The 18,307-nt window shown below is 43.3% G+C and overlaps 4 protein-coding genes across 13 annotated transcripts in view; 3 read left to right on the top strand and 1 right to left on the bottom strand.

Moving 5' to 3' along the window:
- LOC126563823 (epidermal growth factor receptor) overlaps positions 1-18,307 on the bottom strand; it is a 371,336-nt gene that overhangs the window by 110,040 nt on the left and 242,989 nt on the right. The gene's annotated exons all lie outside the window — the stretch shown is intronic.
- Positions 1-18,307, top strand: part of LOC126564735 (galactosylgalactosylxylosylprotein 3-beta-glucuronosyltransferase S) — a 147,459-nt gene that overhangs the window by 90,636 nt on the left and 38,516 nt on the right. The window lies entirely within an intron of this gene.
- The window catches only part of LOC126563713 (uncharacterized), a 158,202-nt gene that overhangs the window by 79,589 nt on the left and 60,306 nt on the right, over positions 1-18,307 (top strand). The window lies entirely within an intron of this gene.
- Positions 14,254-18,307, top strand: part of LOC126564335 (protein daughterless) — a 55,105-nt gene continuing 51,051 nt past the window's right edge. For all 9 annotated transcript variants that reach the window (XM_050221343.1, XM_050221345.1, XM_050221347.1 and 6 more), the window contains exon 1: positions 14,254-14,701. In XM_050221343.1, the coding sequence (XP_050077300.1) occupies positions 14,617-14,701 (85 nt within the window). In that variant the 5' untranslated portion in view covers positions 14,254-14,616. The remainder of the gene's footprint in view (positions 14,702-18,307) is intronic.

Raw genomic sequence — 18,307 nt, forward strand, 5'->3', positions numbered from 1 at the left:
GGGCATATTCGTTAAAAATTACTACGTTATAATGAATTTGAAGTAGCAAGAACAAGAATTACTGCAAAATATCGCTTCAGAAAAGCCCTAAATGATTCCAGCTGATTCTGGTTCTACCTTAGAAAGTTTAACTTCATCCAGAAAAGAATCAGAAACTCACTCGCTTTATGTTAAAATTTATGTTGTAAATTCTGTAGCCAGTTGTTAGTTTTCCAATTCAAGTGAATAATATTAAAAATATCATTTTAATATGAAATTGTGTTTCATAATATTTATAAATCCAATGCAAAATAAACACAATACTCACCACTAACAAATGCGATGGCGAAGGCCGTAACGACTAATATCACAGTAGCTGATTTGCCCATCATCTTGGTGCTAATTCGATTCACTAATTCACTCCTATCGGCTGGTCACCGTGTTCACCCCGGCGGTACTGGACAATTCTGTCTTGCACACTGTTTCCACCTCCAACGCAACACTTCATAGTTTCTTCACTCGGTTGCAGAAGCAACACGCCGCACACATCTCCTACCTGGGACGAGATTTTTCTTGTGGTTTTGAATTGCTGCACCTTGAGAGAACTGCTCACATTCTCTACTAGACGGAATTGCTAGTTAGGATCGAAACCGAACTTCACTGCACTTCACTTGCTTGCGGCCAAGGCTGTTGTTTTGTTACACTTTTCGATGGGGAAGAATTCAACTAAAATTAGCATAAGCAAACGATTTATATGACCCGTAAACAGTAAAGCAACACTCCTGAAACGACGCTAAAGTTCAATGGACGGATATATTTTACGATTCGCTTGTTCGAAATGCAAACGCAAACACATTTTTGCCCACCAGCTGGGTCCACACGTGCGTACGTTTTTGTTTTAACGGCTCAATTCTTGTAGTAGCAGTAGCAGCAGCAGTAGGATCCGCGCCGCTATGTTTGGCAATCAAAGCAGGTCCGAATGGTGCTATTTTTTCTTGTTCGATCGACACCACCGATCGTCGCCGATATCACGCACGCAAACAATGTGCGTCCCAGCGCGTCCTTGTACGTTTACTTATTTGTCGCGATTCTTAAAAGATTTGTCATCACAGACCGTGACACCATTTACTACCGGCCGAATGTGTGGCAAAAAGGAAGGGACAAAGTAGCGCCTGCTGGACAGTGCAGTGCAGGACACAATCGTGGATGGAAAAGGGGTTTTGGAACATGTGGGGTGTCGGTGATGGGTTGTAGACCAACATGTCGCAGTCGTTGCGTGTCGATAAATTAAAATCCCTGCCCCATGTACAAGAGCCAATCGACCGGATCTGCATTGGTTCAATATTTGTTTCGAATACGACTTCGAAAGAAGAGGTACTTCTTGTTTCACTGGTTCCACATTGGCAGAGATATGAAAATCACTAGACTAGTGGGATGTGATTGGGTTGAACACCAGTTCGAGCCAGGCACGAACGTTTCGTTGGTGATAATAGGCAACCACTTCACACACCGGAAGGTTATTCACAATTAATTACACTCCGCACCGGGTATGGGCAACACACCTTTGTCCAGTGCGTCATTTAATCAACCATTATAAAGTCTTCCCTTGGGAGGGATTTATTGTGGCAACCGCAAATCATCCTCGGGTGAAGCATGTCACCGAAGAAAGCAAACACTAGCGACACTGGGAGTGGCCACATCCGCACGGTAATTGAAAATTAAACTGTAGATTGAGCAGACGAACAACTTAGTGGATTAAGAGGAGTTTCGTTTAGAATTTAAAATTTGAATTCAATTTAAAACAAAAGAAGCGTTTGTACAATTTTAAGATCATTTCGTCCATTTTGTTGACCGGTTGACTCACGCACATGAACTACCTTCGACGGGTTCATGTGAAAGAGCAGTTGGCTCTTACACTTGTCCAAACAAAGATTTTGCAATCTCGCACTTTAAATACAGTGACCGAGCTGCTCATCATCGTGGTAATAAAAATAAATGAGACAATTAGCACTGGTTTTAGCTGCCGACGGTTGTATCTCATTTGGGGAATTTCGTATGGAAATTTTTCTACGCTGTGACTGGAAATTGTTTGATAGTGTAGAGTGTGGAGTTATTCTCGAAAAACTGCACAACACAAAGGCCTAGATCAGGTTTGTCAAACTGACAGCCCGCCTGAACTTTGGATGAGACCCGCGAGAATTGATTGAATTGAATTGAATTGAGAATTGAAAGCTTTTATTTTTAAATTAGAAGAAGTTTTCTAAACTGTAACAAATATTGGGAATTTTATAAAAATTCCCCAAAATGCTTAATAATCTACTCTTCGAAACTTTTCTTAATCAATCTAACACTGAATTCGAAACCATTTCGTACTAAACGGGGATTCGTTGGTTGTTGGCTTATGACACAGGTACGAAAAACATTCTGTGCAATAAGCCCTTTAATCCCAACGTATTAAAAATAGTATTATCGATAAAATTGTGATAATGAAATGTTACCAGACTTCAAGCGACTAATATAACAAATAGATTTGCTTAATAAAGAACATTAAATTAACATATGACCAAACTGCATGAAACATGAAAGATAAGTGGGCTTTTGTACATTTTTAAAACGCATTTTGTTGAACCATGGTAATGTTTTCTACAGTTCAACATTGTGGCCCGCATATTATCGGAACTGCATAAATGCGGCTCGCCAATGAAATGTGTTTGCCACATCTGGCCTAAATGAACTTACATACCGCCTCAAATACCTACTGAATGCCACCAAAAAATCCAAACCGGCGCCAAACAAATCCGTAACTAAACGTTGTTTTGGTGGCAGTTTTGCCTGTTTTTGCTTGCTTGCCCATTGCATGTAGATGCACCCCGTGCAGCTGAAGCCTGTTTTGCATGGATTACGCCGTGCAAAACGCGCCAGCCAAGAACGGGTTACTTTCAATAAAACTTTACTCTAGCGACCTTTTGATACCGCAACCCAACGCAAAAAGCCAAGGCCACACGATTATGCGTGCGTGTGCGTGCTTACTGTCCTTCGGGGATAAAAGATTGCAATGGAAATTTATACGAGCTTTAAAAGAAAATAAATTATGCATCAAGTAAATTATAAATAAATTTATTAAAATCTTATGTTTCCCATCCATGCGACAAAAACTGATTGCCGGCCGGCTAGTTTCGATTACCCGACAGCACACTTAACATCCGGCACTGCATTCCCAATTGACGGGCTTCCCTTGCACAGAGCTACATCAGGTCACAATTGTTTGACCTTCTTACCTTGTGACCCTTCTAGCACTAACCGGCCACGGTCGACAATTTTCCTGCCAACATACGGCGACCGCACAACCGCTGTACAAGGAAGGGATTTATCGATTTTTAGTTTATCCGCATGTCGAATATTCTGACGCCACAACCGTTGTTCGGTAGAAAGGGCAAAATTAAGTAACATAAAAATACTCGGTAAGCTCGGACTTCGTAAAATGGACTTCTCGTGTACCCGGCTCTGTGTGACAGACAATCAGCGAAAAGCGAATGGCGTTTGGCATAATTAGAAAAGCGGGAAAACAACGCCACTGTATAGAGGGGCCGTTGACGACTTTCCAACGTACAGGGGGAGGGTTGGGAGGCACAGGGTGGCGAAAAGCAGTGGCCAATTGAATGGTGTACGGTCAACAGAAGCGACAAATGTCAACTGTTGCACGAACGCAACACAAACCCCACTAATTTCATCACATGCGTTATTAATCCATTTATCCTCTTGAAGGGAGAGGGTTTGATTAATGGCTCTTGGCGTCCCGCGGTGTGGATAGCTTTTAGTGGGTTTTTAGTTTTGGGAGTTTAGGTTGGATGTTTAATTTTACTGCGAAAGAAAGTGTGTTTTATAAATTATTTTTCTGAAATTATTAATAGTGGTATTTGTGCTTTAGTTCTGAATAGTCTTCTCTATCTATGATCTAAGTCTTCATTTGATGATCTGCAGTAGAATTCTCCCTGCAGTAGACCCCTCGTTATCAGAGCCAATTTCAAGTGATTTAACAACATACGCATTCGTTCAAGTCTTCTCCATAGCGCCCCTTGTGTATATTAGTGGTTTGCCTTGCTCGTCAAAATGGTTAACTGCTTTTCATGATCTCATGTCTCCTCATGTAGCCGACCGCTTCCACTGACCAACCAATCCTTGGTTTTACTTTTTCCACTTCGAGACGTCCTTAAGAACATGCTCGTTTCGCTTGCCTAAGGCAAGAAGAAATGGTTCACTTGGTTAAATACCGACTGTTGGTGCACGAGAATAATGACATCATCATCCCGTGCGGTTAGCGCGTGTTTGGTGTGTGACGGGAAGAACTGAATTAACGCCACACATATGGGTGACTGTGTCTATTTTACCAACACCCGCGGTTTAGCGTAAAGACCCCACGGAACCACAAAACCGACAGGGTAAGAATCATCGGTTGCGGTGGTTGTTTGCATGATCGTTAACAGTTGCACATGTGGCAGACAAATATGCAGCGAATATGTGTGTGTTGGCTATCCGCGTGTTTTGTCAACACTTGTGCGTTTACCTTCTGGAATTTCTATCGCAAATAGGAACGAAAAAATCTATTTCTTCTTCTATTTCTAGCTCACTAGCTACTACCAGGAACCTCTACCTCTAGCCTAGTTCCAAACGAATCGTTAATGAAATAAATTGTAGCGCCCATCTTTCCGTATGGCGGCGCTTGGCGATGAATTTCTTGGTATGCACAGCCACCACGAGACCGGGAGGTTAAAGTTCAACTGACATTAAGTGTGGTCCATGCGGTTGGGCGCAACAGAATGAATCGCCGTCACGCCGGTACCAGTTACTACTACTGACCGCTTTGTTGGTGGATATGAAGAATTCCACCCCGTGAATCACCAATTTGTCGTGTTCGAAAGACGCGGGAATGTTTTAAAAGTTTTAGCACGTCTCACTGATTATATGCTGTGAGTGAAGAGACGTCCTAATGAAATGTTCAACGAGATTAATGTTAAAATGAGACTAGGTTACAAGCTAGTAGCAGGTCGATGGGGTCGGGTGATGCCATCCAAAAAACACCGAACCCTACAGATCGATGCAGACGGTAACGAGTTGGCATGCATATTACATTGCTGCATATTTTAGTTCCGGTTAAATTGGATACGGTTTTTATGTATTCAATGAATAAAATTGAATTACTATGTTGACGGATCCGGTTGGGGTTGCCATATTTTTATCAGTATTTCATGGAAGATTATTTATAGATTTCAAAAGAAACCTTCCATATTTTCAGAAATAAAAACTTTATGTACAAGCTATGCGTAAAATTAAGTCGATCGGACGAAACTTAGGATAAAAATGGATTTTTATAGAATCTGAACAACTTCACACGGCATGGCCGGAGTTCAAATTTCAGTAGAAAAGTATTGAACGTCGGAACTAGAAGACAGCTGTCAAATGTCTTCTTCAAAAGACTTCTTTGTCCCAGATTTTTTATTTGTTGAACGACGTCGAATAAATACAAAAAAGTCTTTGAGGAGACACAGTCGATACACTGATGAAGCCGAACGCACAGATATAAAACAATGAAAATAATCATTATTAATCATTATTACCTACTAGCTTACGCTGGCCATGAAATGACGTATTAGAATTTTTCATACCGTGTAGATGGATAGGAAAGTGGATGTGAAGACCGGCGTCCCTTTCCCCCCAAGTTCTTTGGCAAATTCTTTGGCCAATAGAATTTGATTGAAGATCAGTGCGACGAAGACCAAATATCTGCTTCCTGGAGGCTCTGACAGTGATATAGCCCGACTCGGAAGCAGAGTATCAGATGTCGGCGACGATCTCAAGGTGGTAGAGGAGTTGTGCTACCTTGATACGATTGTAACTTCGGATAACAACGTAAGCGGCGAAAACCGAAGGCACATTATTCAGGGGGATCGTGCCTGTTACGGACTCTCGGACAAACTCCTGCGATCCAGAAAACTCTAACAACACACGACATAGGCACGAGTTCTGGGCTATGCTCACGGAGAACTATCTTTGGCGGTGTGTGCAAGCAGGGCATGTGGCGAAGGACAATGAACCACGTGCTAGCTGAGTTGTTTGGCGGTGCTGATATCCTGGCGGCAGTCAAAGTCGTTGGGTAGGATATGTTGGCTAGGGTACGTGATGAGGATGCCCGACTCATGCCCCACCAACAAGGTGAAGGTAGCCTGGAAATCCTTATTCCCAAAAAATGGCATGGAATTGAAGGCTTTGCATTTTTATGAAAATTATTTCTGGATTCATTCAAAAACCAGGAACCATTTATAGGTTCTGCACACCATTAAGCTTATTTTTAAAACAATTATCTCCATCTTTCAATCAACGTTGACCATTGATGGGCTAACAATTGATAGCTTTGAAAGCAAGCTGTCACAACTCTTCGATTTATAGTGGACTCCAACTATCACAAACCTTATCACTTGCTCTAGATTTTATTGCAAATCGATAGGACGCAAGAACGGCTGTGAATTATGAAAGTTTATCAATGTTTCGTAAACATGCGGTATGAAAGTGTCGTTAATATAACGATGCGTTATAGTATAACGTAAACATACTTATCAGATTGAGCTGAACGAATGTTCATTGATGCGCTAGCACACAGTGCGATTCTTATCAGTTATATAAGCAGAAATCATTCACTACAACAAATCAAATAAAGTTTCTCCCAAAGTGTCGGATTCATCAGCAGCTAAACAAGCTAAAAAGTTTATTATTCACCTTCCATTCCAGATAAGGTTAGCGGCAAATAGAAAAAAAGTATTATTTCCTTCCTGACTAGCAAAAATAAACCAAACTTGTCACAAACCGTCATGTGCTCCTCCATCGGTTGGATCGTTTTGCGCAAGTGGATAACGTTGCGTTTTTTTTTATTTCTCCATTTTCAGATTTCTTAACACTCTCGACGCACGTTGCACATCCGATGCGCGCTGCATTACCAACACAAGCGATTGTGGGAAGCTTCGCAACAGGGGAAAAATGGCAAAAATATTAATAAAGGCACAAAGGGGGGGGGGGATTTTTTTTTTGTTGTTCCAAGCCATGGCCAAAAAAAGGGAAATAAATAAACAGATAAAGGTAACCAAACTTAAGCCACCCTTCGGAAATGGCAGCGATAAGCGAACATGGACTCTTAGCCCTTATCCGCAAACGTGTGCTTGCGTGTGTGTGGGTTTCTGTTTGAGTAACGTTTAAACATTGGTTGGAATGGTGGACTGTATATGAAGACGCAAGACGCCAGAGTAAAGTAATTCTTGTCATGCCTTTCCACGCTAAATTTGTCCATTTGCTCCTCGCCAGCAGGGTTTGATTTTGCATGGGTTTCACATTCGAACTGTCCCCCGCCGTTCCATTTTCGCAAACCTACGCGACGAAGCGACGACAACAGAGCGACGTGGCCCAACGCAACGCAGAAAGTCACCTGTGTTAACGCTGTGTACCTGTTTTGATGACAGCGGCCCGAAAGGTAACCTACACCAGCCACCGGCCATCCGGAGGTTGTTGCGTTTTCGGTGCGGTTTCCGGTTCTCCCAACCACCAATTGAAACACAATACTGGGTTGAAGTGATCGTGCTGCTGCAGCTGCACTTTTTCTCACTACCTGCCACCTTTCTACTGAGGCACCAAGTTAGTTTGCGTTAGGGTGCGTCAGCTCTTATGACACATTGCCGTTTCGTGCCGCAGCGATGAATGGTGCGCGATGATCAAGCTCAGCTCTGAGTTTCTGAATCTTCCGGATGCTTACTGTACATCGTTCTCCAGTGAAGTTTCACAGCAACACAGCAACGCGTCTTAAAGACGTGCCTCGATCACAGGTCTGGCTACTAATGCTCTTCATTTCCAGTCCCTGTGTATATGGTTCTGGTTAATGTCATCCCGAACCACACCCAACTACAATGTCTGGATGTGTTCGACGCGCTGCTCTGCTGGAATTTCGGTGTGGCCAAAATCCCAAGACCTAGTCCCAAAAAAAAAACCTTACAAACAAACACAAGTATGGCGCATCGCACGTTGCTTTGGTGTAAACAAATCGCACAAACTTTTCGTATTGCACCCTGGAGAACTTATTATAAACTTTCTTAATTTACAGTCATTCATTTACACAAACACTCACTCGCGTGTGGTTGAATTATGCATCCAGCAATTGGCGCGGCATCGCGTATGATTCGACCAGCCGACGACCGCATCCAGAGGTCCGGAAATTAATCGACGCAAAGCAAGATCAATTGAACGCTATTGACTCCGAAACGAGGGCAACGGTGGTATTGACGTCACGGTTCACTGGGCGCATTAGTGCGGCCCGCTAACCAAACCAAAACGAAACCCATTCGTCTGGGGCTTTCCCCGATGACAGTTTCCATTTTTATGTTTCATTTTCCAACGATTCATTTTACTTTCAATAACCATCCTTCCTCAATAGTCTGATGCATGATCGCGCACAAAAAGAACCAGAACGGAGTCCGAATCGTTTAGGTGCGCCACAGTAATATCGGAGTGTTCGAACAGCATAGGGGGGTGGAACAGAACATGTCCCATACGTTCAGGTGTGTGTGCGTGAGTACTTTTACATTACCCGCATAGTGGTACGACGGATGCAATGTATGTACAGCCCGCCAAAGGTACACCCCCCCCCCCCCCCCACCCCACGGAGTATGGTACAAGGTAACTCGAGACGATCATCACGATTGCATGCTTGTTTGGAACGGGTCGTTCGTTACGGTGACTGTAGTGGTGATCGCGGACACGACACGCGGACACGAGTCATTTGGCTCACCTTTTGGACCGTTGGGGTTCGGTGATTCATCAGCAAACGCACGCATGACTCGTGTGATTTCCGAAACCGGTAGTGGACTTTTGTCGCGTCAGAGCGATCGTTTTGGGTGGGGAGAAGAGTGGCGGGTGGAAAAACAATGCCATTGCAATGCTAAGTGATTTAGGCGACTGGGCAGCTTGATATGCTGAGCAACAGTAACAGACAAAAGTGCGTAAATTAGTACTCAAATGGCCATATGGTGGAAGAATTTTAATTGGAAGAGTCATTTAGCAAACTAATAATAAAGAGAATTTGCTTTATACCCTGCAACTAACTGCAATAAAAAAATTAATAAAAATCAACAAATAACCTTAGAATTTTTTGCGCAACTTTGTTGAAGATCTTGGGAAAACCCCGGATACTGAAGCAATAAAAAATCCAATGTGATTTACTTTTTGCCATTCCAATTTAAAGTAAAAATAAGTTAGATAATAAAATACTCATATAAAAATATGAATTATTATAAACACTAAACACAGATGTTTTTTCCTTTATTTATAGAGGCTTTAAGTCCCGGATACTACATTCGCCTTTCGTTAAACACAGATGTACTCGAATAATAAAAAAATAAGTATTCATTGATTACTGTTTTAAAAACTTTTTTTTAGGTTTTTGGTTTCTAAATACCACGGGACATGAGAGATTTAAAAAAATCTTAATTTTAAGGCTGCAAGCCACGAGAGATAAAAAAAAAACATTTCAGGTTAGGGTAAGTGTTTGTGAAATTTTTTTTAAATGTTATACACAAAGACTGGATCATAACAAACATCGAAGAAAGCAGTAACTTGCTTGGAAATTAAAAGCCACATCTGCTCTAAGACTTAATCATATCAACATAGTACACAAAGTAACACTTCTGCATCGTATGTCGGTGTGTTTTTGTTTTTTCTTGATTCCAGCTCCCTATGCTTTAGTTCTATGCTGTGTCTTATCAAACACACGACTTCTTCTCGTATGTTTCCTTTACCCCTTACCAATCACTGTACCATTTATCTTGGAGTTTCTTTAGGACTTATAGGAAAGTTTATCTCACACGATACGAGCGAAAACATATGAGGAGACGGGTTTCCCGTTAGCGTGGTAGGTTGTCGCACTGGTTTGCATTCCAATGGGTGAGAATAAACGACAGGCTGGACTGGGACAGACCAGCAAAGGAACAAAAAAAAGCATCTCAGAACAGAACGATAATCTTCGCGGTACTTGGCGGGCTCTACGGAGCAAATGGTGGGTCTGTCAAACGTTGGAAAGCTAGAAAGCGGGGACAACTGGTTAGAAAACAAAAGGGCAAGAATAAAACACACAATCGTTCGTTTCTCTTTCGGAGGGTCTTTACAGAGTGGGTAGTAGTGGGCTTCACGTTTCGAACCTTTTGGACCTTTTTTTTCTCTCCTAACAAACGTCGCACATTCGACTCCTATTCTTCGCACCAGCCCAAGAGCATATCTACTTGAACGTGGCTGTTGGGATGTTTAAATATTTACCATCGGTGTTTTGTTGCGCTGGTCGAACGTTTTCACGTGTCAACGTGCGTTTTGTGTTCAATGTTTTTCCAACGAAACGCTTGGACACACCGGGCGCTTTTTATTTGCCCTGGAAAGGAAATGGAGGTTTCCGTGGGGTGGGGGCAAAAAGAGTTTGTGGCCAATGAAAAGCCTGAACCTGTACGGAATTTGTTTTGCTTTGTTTTTGACCGATAATTACACCTCCAGAAGTGGAACACCTCAAGACGACCAAAACAAAGTTTGATTTGATTTAAGCTGTGGCGAAACAAAATTGAAACGTTTGCGTTTTGCTGGCGCTCTACTGCTGTCCGTGAAGCAGTCAGTAACACGACTAACATGGAAAATCCACCTGTCGCCAGGGTCGTTTGTTTTATTTTTTGACGCACACTTTTTGGGAGGGTGGTATGGGTGTGAAAAACCACCCTCACAGTCCCAAGTCATATTGCGTCTATAAGTGGTCACGCATCGAAAAATGTTCAGTCCACTTAACTACGTTTTGCATTTGATTTTTTTTTGGGTCTTCTGCCTTACGGTAGAGCAGCTGGGCAGCTTAAGTGTTTCAACATTTGGTAGTTCCTTCAGCCAAGAACTTCGCTTACACATGATGGCGGGCAATCAACACCTCCAGTTCGGGTGGTTCGCGAATTCTTGGCTCATTTTTTCGGAAGGCAAGCGGTTTTTTCGACCATTGCCCCGCGAAACAGCATCCACAGTAATGTGTGATTCAAAAACCGGTTCTTCGCCAACCAAGATGCTGTGGATCGGATGGAAAACAAGGAGAGCATAACCGTTGCGTCACTACTGATGACGACGACGGCTAACAGGCTGATCTTGCTTGCGAGTGGTGGATCTGAAAGATGATCGACAGCATGCGATCCATTATCGACCGGGAAAGACACCTTTACTACCTTTGCCTTACAACCTTTGAAGGTTCGCAGCATAAGACGATGCTCCACCAATTTTAATGAGCCGAAAGCAACCAAACCACAATTCGACAAACACAGGTCTATTCACATACACACACATACATGCAAAAGCATACTAACCGAAACCACCTCACACACTACGATCACTGATCACGGTAAAAACCACAAACTAAACGATCAGCACCAGCATTATGCTGATGTTGCTGGCTGTCGATGTTTTCATATTTTATATGTTGCTCCTTCTTGTTCCTGCTCTATAGCCCGATGAAATGTTGGCTCGAAAAAAAAACCGCAGAAGACACGACACGATAAATTTGGCGAAATAAACAATTTATCTTTCACTGTGCATCATATTCTTGGTTTAAGCATACAGACAAACCGGTAAAGAAAAAACAGGGAGTAAAACTCTGCCCCGATCAGCACATTCTTCCACCAAGCATGCCGGGGGATGCACTGGGCGGACGATTGGACCGAAAAAGGGTGGTGGGGTCGTTGGATGGTTTTGCGTTTCGTTTCGGCGAACAACTTCCAACAGCTAACAGGCTGGCGCTGCTAACGCAGCAAACAACCAAGCAGAGCCGCCCAGGCGATGTAACGAAGCGACTGTGGCGACGATCAGGGGTTCTTTTTGAGACGGCCCCACGGTCACACACATATTCACCGAGTAAGATAACATGCTTGCTTTTTATCCATTCTCTCGTGTTCTTTTACGCCTAAAACGCGTCCACTTGTGCGTTTCCTCACAATTTCTCTACTTGTTTGACATTTTATGTACTCATTAGCTCCTCTTAAAGCCCACCACAAGACACTAAATTTATGACAGTGGAGACGAAAAGCTGTGACGAAGTACAACAGTGCCACACACTACACTATTCACGCGCAACAACACTTGGGGCGGTGACACTTGTGGGGGGAGAATCGATTCGTTTAGTAGCGCGAACAGTCTCCACCACATCCTACACTGATACATCTTGCACGCTTGTACTTGGGGCTGGGTTTGGGCCCTTCTTCCCCAATTGCACCCTTGCCGATGCTCGCAACCGTTTTTCGAACACGTGAGCTGGTTGCGTTGGTTGCGCACCGAACACAAAACGGGCGCCTGTCGATTGGCGCACAATCGGACGGGCGCGGAAAACACTATAGCACGTCAATTAAAATTCGAAGACACACACAAACACTTACAATCACACTACGAATGCACTTTTTGATAAGTGCAGTGCAAAGTGCAGGAAGATCACTAGCACTAGTTATGGGTATTTTGTGCCACACAAAGCCTGTGCCTGTACTGAACGCGATTGTAACTGAGCGGAATTACACGTACACGTCTCGCTGCTTTGACCGTCTAGGAATGAATGAATGAATGGTTCTGCGCGCGGCTTCACGTTGAGCGTGATTGACGAATGAATGAACATACGCGCAGTTGCAGGGTACGCCATAATACGACGGTTAATCTAAGAGAGTGTTTTGTAATTATTAACGATGGTAGTTTAAAAATATAGCACTTTTCTTAGATTAATGTAGCAAATATATAAAATATTTAGGAGAAAACTGAGATAATATACCTTTACTTCTAGACAACTTTTATGTGTGTCTACATGTTGTTAGGAAAAAAGGAAATATTTTTTTAAATTCAATTCTTTTTTTATATCTTTAATTTTTAATGAGCTCATTTTGCAGTAGCTCTTTTTTACAAACATACAAATACACATTCATATAATAACTCAGCTTATATAAACATAAATCCTCAAAAGGGGAGAATTCAGCCAAGCAGTCTTAAAAAAGTGACAAATTAACCAATAAATAAATTTTTTAAAATAATTGCACTACAATGAAATAATTTTGCACCAACGAATGAACGAATGAACGCTGGAAAGGTTCATTACTGTTGGCGCACTTGCGCCAAATGAAAAGTTCGTTGTGGATGAATGCGCTAGCATTTACAAAACGTGTTCTGCGCCCGAGGCCTTCATTCCAATGCTTGCACAGGGTGATCGGTTTTTTAATGTTGAAAGAAAGATTTCAAAGACTTTTCTTTTTTAAATCAAAAAGCAGTGTTATTGTGTGATGTGGTTAAAGTCGCTTATTTCAACAGTTTGTTCTAAGCAAACCGTTCTGTACGATGTGTTCAACACATTCAATGCTAGTTTATAAATGCCTGAATTTCTATTATTATGCCAATTTCAACATTCTAGATTATTTTTTTCAAGTTAAATATCAGGAAAATGATTATTCGCTGTTCAGTTAAATTCAAATTAAAATATGCTGACGAAAACAAAACTATTCTGGTGTTTATTATTCAGAATAAAGGTTCAGTTTACCAGGAATGATAAAAAAAACTAAAAAGTGAAAATTCAAAAGAAAAAAAAAGGAAAATTTGCATTTTCTTGGCAAATCGATATTCGTACAGCATTGAACCGCATGCTATAAACAGAGCCATCAAACGTCAAACTAATCCGACACATCGAACAAAACACAAAATTTATAAAACCGTGGGCACAGCGAGAGAGGAAATCATTTCGTTTCCAATTGTCCATTGGTGCGCACGTGCGTGCGTGTTGGGTGCGTGCGTATGTGTGTGTTGTGAACTCAACTCTGCCACCTACTGTCAAACAAGGCGTGCGTGAATTCGTGTGCGCTGCATTTTCCGTTCCTTTGCACGGGGCGTGTGTACGCGCGTGTGAATGTGTGTTGAGTTTTTCGTCACCACCGCATAGGGAAAAAAAACGTTCCGTGATCGTGCGTAAGTGAAAACGCGTGTGCGTACATTGGTTGTGCTTGTGTGTGGGGCGGCTGTGCGTGCGCTCTAGTGAGAGACGACCGTAAAAGGGAGAAAAACCGCGCGCCCGCGCCACGAGTAAAACGGTGCACAAGGGAGTTAGCTTTTCCTGTGTATTTTCATCTTTTCCGCACCGCTCGTTGGTTGCTCGGATTCATTGGAATACGCAGAGAAGGTGTGAGAGAGTGAGCGAGAAAGAAAGGAAAAGGGAGAGAGAGATATTTCAGTGTGCGATAGAGAGAGAAAGAGTAAGCCGTGGTAGTTGTGCGTGCGCGCCCGTTGTGTGCGCAAGGTTTTACTTTTTGATATTATTTTCCCCTGCCCTGTCGTGTCCCAGGCGGAAGGGCGAAGGGCAGTGTGCGAGAGTGTGTGTGTATGTGCGCGCTATAGCACAGTGTTCGTTGTGGTGTATGGTGTTGTGTTTCTTCACGAGCGTTGCGCTGCTACTACTGCTGCTGCCATCATCATCATCATCATCATCGTCTTTTCGACTCAAGGAGCGCGGTCTAACCGTGTGTTGTGTTGTGTTGCATTTCGCTCGCATAGGAAACTCTCGCTAAATATCTCAAGATGGCCACGAGCGATGACGAACATTTCCATCTGTACGAGGTGTTTCAGAATTGCTTCAACAAAATCGCCAACAAGCAGCCGCCTGGTAAGTCCTTAACTCTTCCCTTCATCATGAACAAAACCCCATCATCATCATCATAATCAAACAGCATCATCCCCACATCGTCATCATAACCACCACCAAGCTACGTAGCAGCGTCGAATTTGTCGTGTGGAACTGTGAATGACTCTGGTAGGGACCGGTGCAGTTGTGTGCGTGCGGTCGTGCGTGCGTGCGAAAGAAAGGTGGCGTAAATACGAACTGCTTCGCCTCTCGCCAATCGCTCACGATCGTTGTATGCGTGCGTGTTTTTAATGTCCGTCCCGTTGTGTTGAGTATCAACGATATTTTGCTTCTCCATCGTTTCGCATCCCAAATCCCGCATTTAAGGGACGGCTCTGCTCTGCCCAAAGCGCCCGTACCGTACCAAGAGGGTGCGTTTTTTCTTTCACTCACCCGGCTGGCAAGCATAAAATTGGAAATGTGCGGGAAGAAACGGTTTTCAGAGTGAAAAAAAGCACACAAGGAACCTTCTTCATTGTCCGTCTCTTTTCCGCTCGGTCGAAGCAGTGCGTTCTTGTGCGATTCTGTGTGTGTATGTGTGTGTGTGTGCGTGTGCTATGAAAGAAAAGCAGCAAATAGGGGTAGGAGTGTAAGCATGTGTGTGTGCGTGTAATGTTACAGTCGATTAGGCTTGATTCTTCTGGCGTTTTTTTGTTGTTGGTTGAGATGCAAGTAACAGAAAGGAAAAACAGGGTAAAAGAACCTGAAACGTTTTTTACTGGAGGAAAATAATCTTCCGGAAAAAATAATACTCCAATTTTCATCTCGTGTACTTTTTAGCAATTGGTACGGGATTCAATATGTTTGTATGTTTGCGGTGAAAGGACCAAGAACGCATTTGTTTTAGATTCGTTCGTATCTGCTCCCTGACAAGTTGGCCTGCTGCTGTCGTGGGCGACTTTGAGTTGGGGCGCTGTTGCGTTTTGTTGCTGTGTCCGCTGGTGTGGAAAAACACCCCCAACACACACACACGCGCGCACGACCCGTTTGCAAGAGAGAAGGGTTGGTTGGTTTGTGTGTGTGTGTATATGGCGCTCTGTGTGCATTGTTGTGGTGTTGTTCGATTGCGTGGTGCAATCGCGACCGCTGATGACGATAGAGCCGCGAAGAACACAAGAAAAACGGCACACTGCGATGCTACTGCTCGCGATGAAAATTGCCATCCAGACGGAAAAAGGGAATCCAGCATCTCGCAGTATGGGTGTGCTGTTGATAAAGTGCGTCGCACAATGTGAGATGAGATGACATCTCGAAGATGAGTAAGACAGAGTGAGAGAGAGAGAGAGAGAGAGAGAGAGAGAGAGAGAGAGAGAGAGCGGAGAGAGCAATGGGATTGTGTTTATGGATACTAATACTGCTGTTGTTACTACGGTTTGCTTCTACCATTACTAGAACCAAACTCTTTGAGGCGCGTTTAAAGGGAATGCAAGAAGAAGTCAGGTTTTCTTGTCCTAAAGTTTTTTTTTTAATATTTTAGTTAGATTATTTGCACTGCTTTTTGGCCTCGGATCGACAGAGAGAAATGTTTGTTTGTGCAATGGAATTTATTCCACCAATCATCCACAATTTGGCAGCGATGTTTTGTAAAATCGGTACGAACGCCTTTCCGGGCGTATCAGCACCAACCAAACCAAAGTGAGTAGTCATGCAAGGACCTGTCAAATGCATGCGAAATGTACCGGGGCAGCCACATCCTGGGTGGGAGAGGGGGGAGAGGGAGGAAGGTATTATAGGGTTTGTGAAAATGCGAAGAAAATGTAATCTTTCACCAGGCACGACGTTTCCGTATTTCGCTCTTTTTTTCCTCGCAAGAGAGTGCTGCGAACACCCACAGGGCTGCTGCTGCTAGTGGAGCACACCAATGGCTACTTTGTTGTGCTCTGGCAAGACGTAAACTTTGTTTCTTAATGAGTTGTCCGTCCTTGTCAAATGGTGGTAGCTTAAGTAGAAGGAGCTCGGAGGAAAAACATTGAGTACCGACCTCCTTCCCCAATTCCCCACCCATCCTCGCGTCACACCGCATGAGGTTGAAGTTGAAGTAGTAAGAGTACTTGGTACGTAGTTTCTTTCGCTACGCAACGTACGTTACTCGGGTGGTTTTATATTACATCGCGACTTTGGCCACGAACCTGTGGGAGAGAAATGGCGTCCACACACCACGTCCGGTAAACACACCCTCATCGGGCGGGCGGCTGCACCATGTCCCATATTTATGTCTTATTCAATGTCGTCTTGTGCATAATGTGGTATTCCAGCTGAACAGATACCCGTGCCCAACGGTGAAGCTGTCGCTGGTTGTTGCTTAAATAGTACCCGCAGCTTTTCCACATCACAACACTGCACACACGTTCCATGAGTTCTCCACATCACTGGTTGTATGTGGAGTTGGAGTGCATAAAACATGCGAATGGCATTTACCCCTTGCGGTGACTCCTTTAGCCAGGAAGAGCAAGCGGCAGAAGTAGTGCCCGCGAATAAGGCAATCGAAACTGTCAAAAAGTGAGAGTCGACTCAACCGCAAAACCATCGAAGGAGCAGCCAGAAGACAGCAAACCCAGCACCCAGGAGCGGGGGAGGCAACCCCATACATGTACACCAGTATTTGAAGTGGAGAAAAGTCCATATAATCTGGGGCTTTGGGAGAAGGTGTTACTGTATCGCGGTAAGAAACATAAACTGACCAAAAAGAGAAGTAAAACCCGTCCAGACAATGCCGTATGCAAAAACCGGGAAAAGCCAGAGAGATTTTCTTGCAGCGCAACATCTCCCACGGCGAAGAAAGACTGCTCTTTCTTCTTATTTTTTGTTTTTTTGCATTGCGAGAGGAATGAAGATGCCAAGCAGGAGAGTGAAAACCGTGTATGGCTTGAGAAAAAGCCGCCTTCTTGGGTGGAGAGATGAGGATGGCTTTTGCTTGGCTTTTGGTAGCTCAATGGATGGGTTTGCACTGTCTCTTGTGTTTGGGCTGTGAAATGCGGAACTAGCAATGGAAACTATGTTGTCAAACAATGGGAATCTTTTAAAGGGAAATTGTTCAGCCTCGTGTATGTGTACTTTTACAATGGATGGATGGACTTTTGTGGAGGAGGCTTATGTAGGCCAGCAAGAAATTTCTATTCTAGTAGAATAGATGCCGTTTCATAATCGTTTGTTTTAAGTCTTATTTGCAGTATACTAAAATTGAACTAAAAAGTGCAAATATAAATTTTAAAAATCGGATGGCTCTTTGTTCGAGGTTACAGTGGCGTTGGGTCATGGTCGCACGGCATGACCGGGGCTTAATTTCCATCTGGATCGTTCCTCAGTAGTGAGGAATTACTAACCAACTGCCGCTGTATCAGCAAGTCTAGAAAGCCATTCGATGGCCGGCATGACTTAGTAGGTCGTTAAGCCAAGAAGAAAAAAGCCAAGAAGTTTCTAACTTGAAGATAAGCACAAAGCCAGTTTGTCGGTTAAATTCTATCATTCTTTTTATATGAACTTCTGGTATTAGGAAGTTATCTTAGGACATAATTAAAAGAACAAAGCATTGAAATTTCTGTTCGGAATTATCTAAATCACATAAACGAGAGAACAGAGCTGCTTTAA

The sequence above is a fragment of the Anopheles maculipalpis genome, chromosome 3RL, assembly GCF_943734695.1.
Source record: "Anopheles maculipalpis chromosome 3RL, idAnoMacuDA_375_x, whole genome shotgun sequence".
Lineage (NCBI taxonomy): Eukaryota > Metazoa > Arthropoda > Insecta > Diptera > Culicidae > Anopheles > Anopheles maculipalpis.